This window comes from Plecotus auritus (assembly GCF_963455305.1).
Source record: "Plecotus auritus genome assembly, chromosome: 7".
NCBI lineage: Eukaryota > Metazoa > Chordata > Mammalia > Chiroptera > Vespertilionidae > Plecotus > Plecotus auritus.
The window spans coordinates 32657950-32674730 of NC_137774.1; the positions used below are offsets into that span (position 1 = coordinate 32657950).

Genomic DNA, 16781 nt, shown 5'->3' on the forward strand with positions numbered 1-16781 from the left:
GACATGCATAAAAAAATGAAATGTTACATTATATTCTGTATTTTAATACTGGTGCTCTATGTTATAACTATATATAACTATAAATAAAACCAATTGTCCCATCATCAAGAAACATTCACTGACACCAATGGTATGTAAGCTACTAGAGGATATCATAAAGCACTATTTACTAGCAGCAACATTTTTATAGTTAAAATTGTATAGAATTATGCCATGGAGAAGAGTGCTAAAATAATTTGTTTTTCTTTGGCTCTGAGGCATGCAATAGACACTTATAGTTTTAAACCAGACCAAGAAGTTGGCCGGTGTCTGTATGCTTTTTGATAGAGGGGACTGTTTTCCTACAGCTGTACCTAGAACAGTGCTTTGTATAAATTGGGTACCAAATATCTGCACAAAGGAGGTACCAGATAAAATTTAAGCAAACTCAATACCTGCCCAAGGCTCCCCCAAATTTTTGCTTGAATAGATGGGTACATCTGTTTCTCATTTATGGTCATTGTTATCAGCTTATCAAGAATAGCAGTGACTCTTTGTCGTTTGGCATCATCATTGTGCTTACAAAATCGGACAAGATTTGACAGCCATGGAGTCATGTATTCTAAACAAAGGTGTTTCAATTCAATACCTGGGGGAGAAAATATGCTATTAGCATAGATGGCCAATGAAAAGTAAATAAAATTTATTTTAAATAATAATATTTTAAATTATTTTAAAATAGAGGATGGGGGGGGGGATAGGAGTAAAAGGTATACTTATGTGTACAACTCCTCCACAAAAACTTAAGACTTATGAAAAGATATAAAAATAGTACAAAAATTCCTTTATATATTCATGTAAAATCCCCCACTTTATTATTGTGGTAAATATATGCAGCATAAAATTTACCACTTTTAAGTGTATACAGTTCAGTGTACACTTATGCAGTAAGTGCACTCACATTGTTATACAACCATCATCACCATCCATCTCCAGAATTTTTTCATCTTCCCAAACTGAAATTCTGTACTTAAAACATTTTTTATGGCTTCATATTATTCTACTACATGGAGATCCAACAATTTAATCAGTCCTTTATTCTTTGTACTTTCAAGTAAAATTTATAAAAATTTTAAATTTGGCTCATTTTTAACCCTCAAATCTCATAGAATTTTGACTGGATTGCCTTGAATTTGTAATAATCTGGGAAGAATTATTCATTCAGGCCCTAACTGGTTTGGCTCAGAGGATAGAGCGTCAGCCTGTGGAATGAAGGGTACCAGATTTGATTCCGGTCAAGGGCATGTGCCTTGGTTGTGGGCACATCCCCAGTGGGGGGTGTGCAGGAGGCAGATGTTTCTCTCTCATCGATGTTTCTAACTCTGTCCTCCTCTCTGTAAAAAATCAATAAAAATATATTTAAAAAAAAGAATTATTCATTCAGGAACACAGTATGCCTGTTCACTCAAATCTCTTCATATATTAATATTTCTCAATAAAGCTTTACACTTTTCTTGTTTTGTCTTACACATTTTCTTTTTAGGGTTACATTCCTACATTCATTGTTATACAAAAAATAGTGGCCTGATTTTGATGAACTGTCAAAGCTCTCAATTGTCCAATGCAAAACAATCAAGAAATGTGTTTAAATGCATAAAAACAGGTCTCATGTATTATGGAGAAAGGGAAAAAAAGCAAGCTGGGAGAACAGCAACATTTATACTACTATAGGGTATGAAGATGGACAGATGTGAAGAGTAGATGTTAAATCCATGAGACTTATTGAAGCCAAGTCAGGAGTTGACCCTGGACCTGTATTATGTACACTGTACTCTCCAGAAACTGTACATGAACAATAAAATCACAGATCAAAGTCAAGCTGAAGAAAAGAGAAAATATTTCCCTAAATCAAGGAGACAATGTAGATGCTTTATTAATTTGGAATAATCTAAGAAGAGAAATGCTGAAGCTAATTAAACGGAAGCATGTTGAGAAAAATACTTTGTGAGGTATCAAAACTTTGCCACCTTGATTTATTGCCAGAATTTTAGTAGATCTGTCAGTGTGGTATGCCAGAAAGTCCCTTCGGAGTTCCTTCAGTTACAGAGTACCACAGGTGAAAAATTAGAAGAGGTAAAGAGGTAAAAACATAATCAATTACAAATTTCACTGGTAACTCCTGAAATGAAAGGGTTTTCTTTGAATTTTCTTAGAATCATTGTTAACACATTAAAGGAAATTGTCATTACTTACTAGATTTGCTAAATCCAGAAATACACTCTTCCAAAAATTCTAAGGTGAGGTGTGGCTCATTGGCTGCCAGCGTCTTACTAATGGAGACAATAAAGAGGGTGTTGTTGGCAGGGATACATAAACCTGACGTCTCTAGTAACTGACCCTCGATTTTTAAATTAAAGGTACAGGTTAAGGCACACAGAAGATTATAGGCAGCTGACCTAGGAGAAAACACAAAAGAAGTTGTTTTAAAACTTATTTTTTCTTATAATTCCAAAATTTTTTCATAACATAAAACTTGTGATTTTATTACAAAGCATAATCAACAATTTTTAAATTTTATGATCAATTAGAGTTGTTACGATTCTATAGTAAAACCAAAATACCCCTTGATCACTCAGGGATTTTTTTTGAAAGGGAGAGTCTTTTATATTTTAAATTTTAAATCTTTATTGTTGAAAGTATTACATAGGTCCTCCTTTTCCCCCATTAACCTCTTCTAGCTCGCTCCCACCCCCTCCACCCTAAGGCCCTCACCATCCCAGTGTCTGTGTCCATGGGTTATGCACATATGCGTACAAATTCTTGTATCTCTTCCCACCCACCTTCCCCTGCCTTCCCAAAGGGAAACTTTGACATAACTAGAAGAGCACTCTGAGGCTCCTAAGGCAGGTGAGGATAAGGCCTTCCTAAAAGACATCTCACTGTAACGTAAACTATGAATGGTTTATGACTAACAGAAAGAAAGAGTAAGGCGTATTACGTATTCAGTGAAGCTGGAACTCAAATTGTGGTTCCTCCTCCTGCTAGATCCAATTATAATGCGGATCATAAGAAGGCAAATGAAATGGCCCCTCATCATATTAAAATGCTAAAATCTTTAACTGGCACCTACTGAATCTCTTCCTGGGTGTCCTACAAGTTATACAAAATTTTTTTTTAACATAATCAAGTCCCCCTCTATTTTTACATGAACTCCTTCCACATAACAACTAAAAACAAAAGAAACAAAAAAAAAGCTTAATATATATATATATATATATATATATATATATATATATACACATATATGTGTGTGTGAGTATATATATATGTGTATATGTGTGTGTGTGTGTGTATATATCTATCTATCTATCTATCTATATATATATATATATATATATATAGATTTCATTAGAACAAAAAAATTCCTGTATAAATGTCTGAAAATAGATTTAAACAATTAGGAGACAGCTCAAAAAACTTGATTCATTTTAAAATTTTAATTTTTCTCCTATAGAGCAAAAGAAATGGTTTGATTGTTCAGAAATTTTCAGGTTTTCCTTACCTCTAAACTTTCATCATACTAATATACTTATGCAATAGACACAGGGAGGAAAAAGCTGCTAAAGTTTAAGTCTGCCAGAAGGCATTTTCTCTGGCATGACATGCTTCGGCAAAAAGCAGAAGCTGTCACCATGCTTTATTTCACAGGAGAAGAATACAGATTTACCAAGCAAATGATTTTTAGAAGATTGTTAAGTAGCACTCTTGGATGAGGAACTTTGAATTAGATATTAAAGGCATACACATAACTCCATTTTCCCAAAATGAGAATATTAAGATTATTGTTTCTAGTTTATGTATCTCTTACTAACTCCTAGGAATTCTGAGCTATAACATTTTGATATTGACTACTCTGCATATTTCTTTTTCTAGCATATTTTTATTGATTTTAGAGAGGAAGGGAGAGGGAGAAAGAGATAGAAACATCAATGATGAGAGAGAATCACTGATTGGCTGCCTCCTGCATGCCCCCTACTGGGGTCGAGCCCGCAACCCGGGCATGTGTCCCTGACTGGAATCGAACCCAGGACCCTTCAGTCCACAAGCCGATGCTCTATCCACTGAGCCAAACCAACTAGGGCTAATCTCTGCATATTTCAACAGCAATAAAGAACTGAGGTCCTGGCCCTGGCCAGGTAGCTCAGCTGATTAGAGCATCATCCAGATACGCCAAGGTTGCCGGTTTGATCCCTGGTCAGGGCACATATAAGAAACAACCAAGGAATGCATATATAAGTGGAACAACAAAGTGAAGTTTTCTCTCTCTCCCTTCCTCTCTCTTTCTAAAATAAAATACAAATAAACTGGGGTCCCTCAACTTGGGCGTAGGTGTCAGACTTCTCTGAGATAGTAAGAACAAAGAACACACAAAATCTTGTGTATAATTTGAGTTCATGGACCCCCATGAGACCGACCCATGTAAAGAAATCTTGATATTTTTCCATTTTAAATAGGGAGATCTGGAATCCTAAAAGGTCCACTTATAAAACCTGGGCTATGTTATATCCTAGGGAAGATTTTCTGAAGCTAAGAATTTATATATGTAAAAACCTTGACAGTCTCAAGAGACTTTTGGAGAAAAAATTATCCTAATATCCTAATATGAAATGGAGATTGGAAAAGAGGAAGGAGTACAAAGAGACACACAGGGGTGGAGGGGTGGGAAGTTGGGAGGAAATAATATTTACTAAGCACAAAGTATTTGCAAGGGGCTATACTATACTATGTGACATACTATTAAACATTTATAAGTATACTAGAGGCCCAGTGCACGAAATTCGTGCAATTGGGGGGAAGAGGAGGGTCCCTCAGCCTGGTCTGCACCTTCTTGCAGTCCGGGAACCCTCAGGGGATGTCTGAATGTCGGCTTAGCGGGCCTAAGCTGGCTGTTGGACATCCATAGTGCTGCCATGGAGGCGGGAGAGGCTCCCCCTACCGCCGCTGCACTTGCCAGCCATGAGCCCGTCTTCTGGCTGAGCGGCATTCCCCCAGTAGGAACGCACTGACCACCAGGGGGCAGCTCCTGCATTGAGCTTCTGCCCCCCGGTGGTCAGTGCACATCATAGCAACCGGTTGTTCCACTCTTCGGTTGACTTATATAGGATAAGGACAACATTGTTACTTTATTTTAAAAATGAGGAAACTTGAGCTCAGTCCTTTGACTAAAGTCATACATAACAGATCTATATTTAAACAAAATCTACTGAACCCTAGCTGATAAGAGCATCGGCCTATGGATTGAAGGGTCCTGGGTTCGATTCTGGTCAAGGGCACATGCTCACGTTGTGGGTTTGATCCCCAGTGTGGGCGTGCAGGAGGCAGCCAATTCTCTCTCATCATTGATGTTTCTGTATCTCTCTCCCTCTCCCTTCCTTTCTGAAATCAATAAAAATATATTAAAAAAATTAATAAGCCAAATCTACTGACTCCATAGACCATGCTCTTTCCTGATTTGTGTCCAGATTATTAAGCCTAAACAGAACCAATTATCTCTGCTCAGATGACATCTATATTTACTTTAAGATTTCTTTCAAGAATTTTGTTGAAGTTACATAGATGGAAAATATGCAACAATGTTATTATTTGAGTTATTGAACATTAAGCCTTCCATTGCAAACAATGATAATCAAATTTAACTGTGAGGGACCTTAATGGTGATATACATTGAACATGGGAAAACTTAATTAGAAGACTCAGAGGAGGGAAACTTAATTTAGGAGTAGACTTAATAAAAAACAAATTTTGGGGAAAACCCCCAAAAACTGCTACGTTGTCTGCTTCAGATGAAAGTTTCCTGGACAAAGAACATATATTGGTTTAGTGTGAATCACCCCATTCGGAATTTCACATTTCATGTGAATACGCCACAGCTTGATGAGGTCATGCTGGTTAACCAACATAGCATACCTCCCAATTTACAGTATTAGGGTAGAGCCTGCTTTAACAGCTTACTAAGTGGTTCATTTTAAAAGCAATAAACCCTGAATAAAGTTGAATTTTTAAAATAACTTACCGTAAACTAGGATCTGAACTGCCTAAATTAAGTAATGCGATATTGAGCAGCGTCCCAGGGACATCTTTTGGCCGAATCTTGGTGTGCTGGGGGATAGAATCTGGCTGCGACAGCTCCCAGCGCGTCCGGATGTGAATGATAGACTGGACAATGGCATCACACTCCTGGTGCATGAAGGTGAGTGGTGTGCCCTGGTTTGCAATGGTTAAGGTGAACTGGTTCTCATCCACTAGGCAGATTTCTTCAATTTCCGAAGCATAATAGATATCATTGAGAAAGACTGACTGCCCCAGGACTTTTGTTCGCTCTGCTGAGGTTACTTGAACAGCAGTAGAACCAACCTGGAAAGTGGTGGTGAGAGGGTGGAGTGAAGAAGAATTAAATTCCATTATGTTGAATTGTCAGAGGCCCCAAACCATCCAACAAACCAACCAAAATATTATGTTTGCCATATAAGAAAGAGTTACCACCATTACATATTCAAATAATTATTGTAATAAATGCTCTCAAAGAGACTAAAAACATCAGAAAAAAATTAATTTGTTTTTAAAAAGAGGTCAAGAATCCTATAGATAATTACTGATTTTATCCTGAAAGTTCATGTTCCTCATTCTGCAAAAAGCATGCCATAATCAGAATTCTCACTAGATAATTTCCACACATTTGTGTCATCTGAATGATATAGAGCAAATTGCCTTCTCTACAATACTCTCCTGCCTCCAACCAACCTAGAATAGAACTAAGTGTACACATCTTGTATCATCCACAGGACTCCATGAAGATAGAAAGCTTAGTTCTCTCTCTGGACTTACTTCACATTTGTTAAGTACCACAGGGACACTTAGGAAGGCCGGCGTACAGTCTGGTTAGTTAAGAATGGCAGCGAAGCTAACACAGAGTGGCACTTACTTTGATAGAAACCTTGGTGTCTTTGTGAGCCAGCCTGAGAGCATTGTGGAACACCTTCAGGTCCTCTTCTAACGCCAAGGTGGCAGCGGGTAGCTTCTGCTGTTCGTGCTCTATGTGCTCAGCCAGTTTCCCAGGACAGTCTATAAAAATGAGCCTTTTGCTGCCTTTGAGGCCAGTCAGCAGCCGCTCGTGATACTTGGTGTACTCCCTGACCCAGGAGTTACAGTTATAGATATAAACTGCAGAGACATTGTCATAAGCAAAGCCAGGGAAAACAACAAACCACTTAGAGAGAAAGTCCGTTTTAAAGCGATTGCTAGGCCCAGTATGGGTAAGGTCCACTACAATTTCATATGGCTTTGCATAGTATGGCTTTAGAGTCAGCAAGACGTGGTATATTAGCAAATCACCGTTGATTTGACCAGTTTTGAATCTAAGGAAGATAACCAAAAAAAAAAGACACAGATTGTTAACAGAGTTCTGAATAGATACGTAGATGCTACTAATCTATTTTATGACTTTATTTTCTGATTAGCTTTCTAGAGAAAACTAACAATAATACAAAAATTATACAAAGTCTAGATCCTTTTATTAATCCTAACCCAAGGATATGTTTGGATGTTTGTTTTTAAATATACTTTATTGATATTTTACAGAGAGGAAGGGAGAGGGATAGAGAGTTAGAAACACTGATGAGAGAGAAACATAGATCAGCTGCCTCCTGCAGACCTCCTCTGGGGATGTGCCCGCAACCAAATACATTCCCTTGAACAGAATCGAACCTGGGACCCCTCTATCCGCAGGCCAACGCTCTATCCACTGAGCCAAACCAGTTAGGGCTGGATATGTTTTTATTGACTATCAAAAGAGAGAAAAAGAGGGAGGGAGGGGTGGGAGGAAGGGAGGAAGGGGGAGAGGGAGAGAGAGAGGAAGAGAGAGAGAGAACATTGATGTGAGAGAGAAACATCGACTGGTTGCCTCCTGTATATGCCTCAACCAGGGATCAAAGCCACAACCTAGGTGCACAGGATGATGCTCCAACCATCTGAGCCACCTGGCCAGGGCTGGATCCTTTTTCTAAATCAGTTGTTCTTTAGACATTGAAAAATAATGCTGAAGTAAAACAGAAGGGACAAATCTCCAATTCGAAAACTTTGAGCAATGACAGTAACAACAAACTTGTCCATCGCAGTCAATCAAGGAAGAAGGCAGTGGACATTGGTTAGTTGCCTCCAGGCCCACCAAACTTCCCAGGTGAACAGTCTGGGTGGGAATGACCACTTGGAGCCCTGGAGTGAACTGAATAGCTTTGTGAATGCATTTATCCTATCCTGGCCAGAGAGAATGGTTCAGTCGTGACCATATGACTCAAATTAGGACAACCAGAGCCAAAGAGGCCCAATTCAGACACTGCAGTGTAAAATGTTGGAAATTTAGACTTATAAACAAGAAGACACAGAGCCCTGGGAGTTGTTAGCTCATATCTTGAGATCTGAAGAAAAACATGCCTAAAAACTGAAGATACGGAGCAGAGAAATAAAGAAACTGGGGCCCTGGCCTTTCATTTGAGTCCTAGATAAAGCCTCTCCTGGGATCAAATTTATCCCTGGACTATTCAGTTGTATGAGCCAGTAAGTTCCATTTTTTTTTTTTTTAAAATTAAGCCAACCATATTAGGTCATATGTTGCTTATACTAAAAATAATGCTAAACAATGTGAACAGCCAAGTTCAGGACCAACAGAAAGCCCTGAAGAACACAGTACTAGAGTTTCAATCAAACAACCTATATGAACTTTGGCTCAATGTTCCATACTTGATGACTCTGGTAGTACTGTACTACTGCAACCTAGACTAAGATGAATATCCTCACCTCAGAGCTTTTAATCTTGTTGGAAGGAAGTAAGATAAAAATGGGACAAGTTATATGATTTTGAAATAAAAGAGGCCAGCTAGTGTATCTCAGTGGTTGAGCGTCAATCTATGAACCAGGAGGTCACAGTTCGATTCCTGGTCAGGGCACATGCCAGGGTTTTGGGCTCGATCCCCAGTAGGGGCCATGCAGGAGGCAGCTGATGAATGATTCTCTCTCATCACTGATGTTTCCAACTCTCTCCCTCTCTCTTCCTCTCTGAAATCAATAAAAATATATTTCAAAAAATTAAAAACATTTCAAGATCAAAGAAAAGATATGAGGTAGTATATAATCACTTATCAAAGGAACTGCAGAGAAAAATAGTGCTATTAAGTTCAGAAGAGGGAGAGATCAATACAAACTGGGTAGTCAGTGAAAGCTACTTAGAAGACACACCAGCTGACGTGGATGGGAGGAACTTCAAACTCAACAAGAGGAGGGAGTAGCAGACCTCATGGAGAGAGGTAAAGAGGAAAAGAGACAGGTAACTAGGAATGTTGAGGCCAACAGTCAGCTAGTTTAGTTAGAATGGAGGATTCACACAGAGAAGTTCTAAGAGATAAAGTTGGAAAAACACATAATAGCTAAATTGTGAAGGGACCAAAACTGTTCACCTAAGAGGCTCAGGTTTTCTCCTAAGAGCTCAGTATTCCTCAGAGTGTCACACCAGCATGAGAATCAGCTGCGGTGCCTGATAAAAATGCAGGTTCCTGGTCCCAGCCCAGACCTACTAGTACATATAAATCTATGAAGTGGGGCCTGGCAGTTTTCATTGTTTTTAAAAAACCCCTCTCATCTGATGTTTATTTGCATGAACATTTCTGAACCATTGCTGTAGGTGTTAAGGAGTTATTCAACTCTATTTTTTGAAAGAAAGGGGTGATATGATCAAAGGAAGTAATATATACAAAATACATAAAGGAGTCAGGGCTAGTAAAAAAGATATTGTAGTACTCTAGATATGGCCTGATAAGGATCTAAAATATAGTCATGCACCACTTAACGATATAGGGAAACGTTTGATTTCATCGTTGTGCAAACATCAGAGTGCACTTACACAAACCTAGATGGTATGGCCTAATACTGTAATTGTATGAGCTATATTTTTATATGACTGGCAGTGCTGTAGGTCTGTTTACACCAGCATCACCACAAACACGTGAGTAATATGTTGTGCTATGATGTTACCATGGCTACTAGTGGCAATAGAAATTTATCAGTTCCATTATGTATTTTTATAGGATCACCACTGTATATGTGACCTGTCATTATGTGGTTCAAGACTGTACTACGGTGATCGTAAAAAAGAAACTGATCTAAGAATATAAAGTAAGAATCAACATTGTCTTAGGTCAGATCAGGGCTATAAGAAAGGACTTGAATTAAAAAGACTTGCTATATAAAAAGCCTCTGAGATTACAAAGAATGTTGCTATCATGAACAAAAACAATGAGATCATGAGGGGCAGCCACTTATGGGAGAAAAATGAGGTGATGAAAGGACATTTGAGGGGGAAGGAGAGAAAGAGAACGGGGGAGCAGAGAGAAAGGGAGAGAGACAGAGAGACTATGTTTGTGTGTGTGTATACACACTAAACCACACAAAAGCATGTTCTGACCTATATAATCTAAATTTACTATGTACTTTCTCAAATCGTTGCAGTTCCATAATTTGAGATGTGGGTTATGTATATCACTATTTCTATTATTTGACCAATACCTCAGGTCTCCAAACTCATTTATCAAATCAATCTGTGCATACAAATAAAATTTTTAGAGATGATTTTAATGCTGCAGGGAAAATGCCATTTCATCTTCTTTGGAATGATACTAATATGTCATCCAAAAGCATATAAAGTAGGCATATATAGTGAGCATAAGGTCAAAAAGACATTAAGCGGAAAACCCTCCCTGCCCTGGAGGCGGGATTTGTTCCACAAAGCCTCCTGTCATGCCAGTGGCCAACTAGACAAGTTAGATATTCTGGTGTTTTTTTCCCCTGTGACATGTGCTTTAGTTGCAGCGAAAAGGATATGTGTCATCATCTGTGGTTTGGTTCAAAAAGTGGAAAGCTAGCTGTACATGCCCCTTTTTGCTGCCGATTTACTTTAACATTCATATTTCTCCAAGTCTGTTCTGCTTTATATTACTTGCAAGCTGTGCTTAAAGACAAGAAAAGAAGTGGCTTATTAAAATAAGGTTATAATCAGATTTTGACCAACCATTTTGCAAGGTAGGTAATAAATATGGCTTTTCTTATGCCTTTTACTTATAACTTTGTACAGATTTGTGTTTGAGGAAGTGCTTCAAATAGTACCTAAGACTCTTACTAACAAAGTAGAATCATAAGTGATGGAAAATGTATGCTGTTTTTTTCTGTCCTATTAGGCAAAACTTAAGTTAGAAATGAGAAAGATTTACTATCACTATAGAGTTTTAAATTAGAACTAGGAAGGATCTGAGTTTAAACCCTACAGTCAATTGGAAAGTTTGGTTATGAAAAAAAGTTTAACAAAAGAAAATTTATTATTAATGCTTAGGCATTATACATGTTACTGAAAATGACCAGAGATTAAACACACACACACACACACACACACACACACACACACACACACACACTTTTAATTTAAATTAGGGCTATAGAGACAGTCCTCTAATCTTGGGAACCTGTAAGGATAAGAGAAAGTCTCATTTTGTTAACAGTTTGTTTATTTGGGAATAACAGCACATCTGGCTGAAGACAATCAACAGCAGGCCCATTATCCATCCCGTGGTAAGCACTGTTAAATGTGTGTGAAAGCTAGGATGCGTATTACATTGTTAACAAACTAATGAGACAATAACAACCCACTTTATATTATTTTACCATCTATGCAGATGGCCAGTCTAGTATAAAAGGATAGAAATGGCTTGCTAACCTAATTTAAAGTATTTCTCTGTGAAAGAATCATAAAGAAGGCAAAGATTTATACCATTCAACTTAAAAATGAAGCTGAACACTATTATGTAGAAGTCAATGCAACATATCTTTCACTGTTTATTAAAGGTCATAATCCAAAAAGTAATCTTAATTCTAGAGCACATAAAAGTTTTTTTCCTCCCTACTATTAATAGGTGATATTATTTCAGAGGCTAATTTCCAGTTAGCATCATTTATTATAAGCTACTTCTTATAAACTATTTCTTATAAAACTGTGAAACTGACTAGCAGTAGCACCTATGTTGCTTAGGAGTTGGGTCAGAAATGAAGAATTTCAGGTCCCTCCTAGATCTATGGAATCAAAGCTGCATTAAAAAAGGAGAATAATCTAGTTTTTTTCTAGTTCCCTTAAATGAATGCTAACAATAAAACAGTCTCATAATAGTAGCTCCAACAAACTGGAATATTATTATAAAAGAGATAGTTCAATAATGGTGATAAGTCTTTCTGGTTTACCAGTCCCTGAACAGATATACCAGTTCTATTTAAATTATCAATTCTATGGTGGATAATGAGAATTAGAACAGTCTTGTCCCCTCTTTGTACTGACTTCCAGGGAGCTCAGAGCCAAAGCTGAAATGCAACCTTTTTATTTATATGTTGAGACGCTTACCATCTACCTTGACTTCCCACTTCAGTCTAAAATCCCATGATCCCGAGGCTCTATTTCTTTCTATTTTATTGTATACGTCATTTTTTAAAAATTATGTCAAAATATTCACAGAAAAAAAGCTAGGCATAAATAACATTAAAAAGTCAATAACTTTTGTTAAACTTTTGAGATTATTCAGAAGAGTTCTGCCTCTTCTTCTTATAATGCCAGATTTTTAGGCTGAGAAAACTGACATGCCTTTGGCCTTTGCTTTCAGAAAGCCACAGTCAGTCAGGGGATATAGAGATGAAAAGAGGACCACCACCATAAAATTGCTTTCACAAATCCTGGGGATATATTTCTAAGTACCAGCTTTATTCTAAGCTTCAAGATAAATACCCAAGAAGGAGAAAAAAAAATACCCACCCTGAACTCCTATTTGAAGTCCATTTTCTTTTGGTTGCTACCACATTTCCCCTTTCCCGACCAGGAAAAAAAAGCTACTTGCATTTTATTGTCATGCATGAAGCAAAATGCCTAAGGCCACATTTCTCCTTTACTATAAAGACTGATGACACATTGTTAGAAGGTGGGGAGTTTCTGCAAAAAAGGATCCTTAAATGGGGGAGGAATAAAAAAAAGCAGAAGTATATGACTCAAAGCTGAAGTCTAGCATGCTTAAGAAGGAGAAAATATAAAACTATGGTATTCACTTAAAAGAAGAACAAATTAAAATTGTTTCTTTATATATAGCCTAATAGAAAAAAATATTGGTTGAGAAGGAATTGCAAATGTTAGGCATGAGTTTGCAGCTTACTCGTAACATATCAGCTGTCTACCTTTTAATACAATTACCAAAATCAGAAACCATAACTCTTTTACAAATTCTCAAATTATATTTCTATCCCCAACAGGTTACCTGCATTATCAGGGACATGAAACACACAGGTCATTACCTGTATCTTGCCTTTCTGATGACAACAGTTTTTTCTTTGTCTCCTGGAACAAGAACAAACTATACCCATCTGGGGGCTAACAACACTACTGTCTGGGATCCAGATACTCAAAATAAGACAGGCAGAAATCAAAATGAAAACAGTAACACAAACTCTACAACTCCTAAAGTAGATAAAAGGAGCAATTCTACAAACATGCCTGAAATGGCAGCATCGCCTCACATCACATCTTTCACCCCTAAATCTGAACTGGAGCTTTATACACCTTCGGTTGCTAGGAACAGTGCTCCGACATTACAGAGCATCGAAAACACAAGCAAAAGTCACAGTGAAATTTTCAAAAAAGAAGTCTGTGCGGAAAACAACAACAAAATGGCTATGCTGGTTTGCTTAATTGTAATTGCAGTGCTTTTTCTTATCTGCACCCTTCTATTTCTATCCACGGTGATTCTGGCAAACAAAGTCTCATATCTCAGACGATCAAAACAAGTAGGCAAGCGCCAGCCTCGAAGCAATGGTGATTTTCTGGCAAGCAGCGGTCTATGGCCTGCTGAATCAGACACTTGGAACAGAGCAAAACAGCTCACAGGGCCCAACCTAATGATGCAATCTGCTGGAGTGCTCACAGCTACAAGGGAAAAAAAAGATGAAGAAGGAACTGGAAAACTCACTAACTAACAGATGCTTTAGTGAAGAAAAATGCAAAGTAGCAATGGGAAACATTAGGAAGTAAAAATGAAGTCCATTTGATATTTAATGTCAACATGTTGGTCTGATGGTCTAAAATTTTACACTGCAGGCCTTGCAATTTAGAATTAAGCAGGTGAGAAGGGGAGAAGTATGCCTGCTTACTTAATTACTTAAACTGTGTACTTTTGTCCTGACACTGAATATTTTAAAAAGCAAATAATAAAACAACCAAAAATGTAAGGAAGATTTTAAAGACATGTTGAAGAAACTAATAGAAGTAGAAATTGACAATTAAATATTTCTTGTTCAGCAACAGTAGTTAAATGATCTTTGAATATAAGTAAACTCTGAATAGTTTTACTGTGTCCTTAGAGGCAAATATATGCTTCAACATCTAACAGAATTCAAATTTCTAACTGTATAGTTTAATGGTACCTTCTTTGCTGAATGTGACAAAATCCATACCAGCTCTTAAATCAACACAGCTAATTTTATGCTAGATGTTTTCATCTTTATATATGACACACATAAGAAAATGTTTTTCTACTATAAATATTTAATTAAAACTTTTAATTTTGTATAATAAATTAAGACTTTGTTAGAATAAAACTGACTACGTATATTTGCATTCACTTTACTATCTGAGAGAACACATGTAAAGCACAATTGAAACAGATGAGATTATGGCCACAATAGAAGACTCCCTATAAATGTAAAGCATATCTTACTGTTTAAATGTAACATACCTCTATCTATACTAATAAAAGAGAAATATGCAAATTGACTGTACTGCCGCAACACCCCATCAGCCAATCAGAAGTGAGTATGCAAATTAACCCAATAAAGATGGTGGGTTAATTTGCATATGCAGGTGCAGAGCGGCCGGAAGGGGCGGGATGCCTGCTATGAGGGGGAGGGCGGGGGGCGGAGGGAGTTACAGGAGCGGCACTCCAGTCAGGAGCGAGGATTTGCAGGCTCCTAGGCAGCCAGGAGCGAAGCCAGGGGAAGGAAGGCCTATTCTTGCACAAATCTTTGTGCAACGGGCCTCTAGTTCTATAAATATTGCTCTTTGGATTATTTGTAGCAAATATCCAAAAGTTGATTTATTTGTTCAACTTCAAGGATGCCAAGTGGCCTAATAAAGGACCAATTTCATTTTTTTACTATCAATGGGATATAAGGATAGAAAAGGTGTGTGTGTGTGTGTGTGTGTGTGTGTGTGTGTGTGCGTGTGTGTGTTAATTTGGATAATAGGCTTCTTTAGGTAAATATTTAGCCTTTAAAAATATGTTTTTATTGATTTTTTTTTAGAGATGAAGGGAAGGGGGAGAGAGAGAAACATCAATGTGAGAAACACCGATCAGTTTTCTCCTGTACACACCCTGACCAGGGTCCAAACCAAAAATGGGCATCTGCTCTGACTGGGAATCAAACTGGCAACCTTTTGTTGCACCGGACGATGCTCAACCAATTGAGCCACACTGGCCAGGGCATGTTTAACATTTTAAGAAACTGCATTCAAGTAAAATAATGACTTACATTTAAGTAAAGATTTCCATCTGCAATTAAACATATTACAAAAGTTGGTTTCAGAGACTTCCCAACTATCTACTGAACTTGACACAGGGCATACTAATTAAATATCAGGCCACATTTTAAAAATCACATTCCTTATTGATCATTTATTTTGGACAATATGCTAGCCATTTAGGAAAATATTTTATATATTTTGTATAACCACAATCTTACTCTCCCTTCTAGGTTGACAATTGTCATCCTGGTTGTGTATCAGAATCACCTGGAGTTTAAAAAATTCGCCAATGTCTTATTCCCACCCTCTCCTTCTGATTCAATTGGAATGGGGTGAGCTGCAGGCATTGGTAATTTCTGCATAACTCCCTAGGTAATACTGCTCTTGGTCAAATTCACTTCTTACAAGTTCCATGGTGCCAACGATCTAGGTTACATCTTAAAATGAGAGGGGGAAAATAGAGCATTGATTTTATTATCAATGTATTACCACTTGTCAAAAAGTTCATTCCCAAAATAATAAATCATATCTATATTATTCCAGATGAATCTAAATGTCAACGAAGTCCAAAGGAAAGCAAGAGAATACTCATGCCAAGCATGGTGACAGGAAGGAGGCTGAATTTTGAGGGGTAAAAGGGAAATGAAACTGAGCAGAGCTATGGTTTTGTACAAATTAAAAATTTGAGATTGTGTACTGGAATACATAGTGATAACACAAAGCACTCCTTGAACCAAGTATCATATATAAGTAGCAAGAGAATACTCATGCCAAGCATGGTGACAGGAAGGACGCTGAATTTTAAGGGGTAAAAGGGACCAGATTGAAATGAAACTGGGCAGAGCTCTGGTTTCGTACAAATTAAAAATTTGAGATTGTGTACTGGAATACATAGTGATAACACAAAGCACTCCTTGAATCAAGTATCCTACCTAATAAAAGAGTAATATGCAAATTAACCATCACTCCGCTACACCCACCAGCCATGCCCACCAGCCACGCCCACCAGCCAATCGGGATTGAATATGCAAATAAACCCAACCAAGATTGCTACGGCCACAGAAAGCAGGAGGGAGGCTTGGGTTTCCCCGGAAATGGAGGAAGCCAAGCTTTCCACCTGCCCTTGCCGGCCTAGGCCTCCACTCAAGGCTACAAA

General features: G+C 37.7%; 2 protein-coding genes across 12 annotated transcripts in view; one reads left to right on the top strand and one right to left on the bottom strand.

Annotated features, from left to right (window-relative positions):
- Positions 1-16781, bottom strand: part of NF1 (neurofibromin 1) — a 242644-nt gene that overhangs the window by 33942 nt on the left and 191921 nt on the right. For all 11 annotated transcript variants that reach the window (XM_080680674.1, XM_080680681.1, XM_080680682.1 and 8 more), the window contains 4 exons: positions 6962-7394; positions 6053-6393; positions 2233-2435; positions 435-628 (listed from right to left, as the gene is read on the bottom strand). In XM_080680674.1, coding sequence (XP_080536800.1) covers positions 435-628; positions 2233-2435; positions 6053-6393; positions 6962-7394 — 1171 coding nt within the window. The remainder of the gene's footprint in view (positions 1-434; positions 629-2232; positions 2436-6052; positions 6394-6961; positions 7395-16781) is intronic.
- Positions 10970-14871, top strand: EVI2A (ecotropic viral integration site 2A). The gene is made up of 2 exons (XM_080678659.1): positions 10970-11106; positions 13363-14871. Exon 2 carries the CDS (start codon positions 13384-13386, stop codon positions 14080-14082), a length of 699 nt encoding a protein of 232 aa, XP_080534785.1. The 5' UTR covers positions 10970-11106; positions 13363-13383; the 3' UTR covers positions 14083-14871.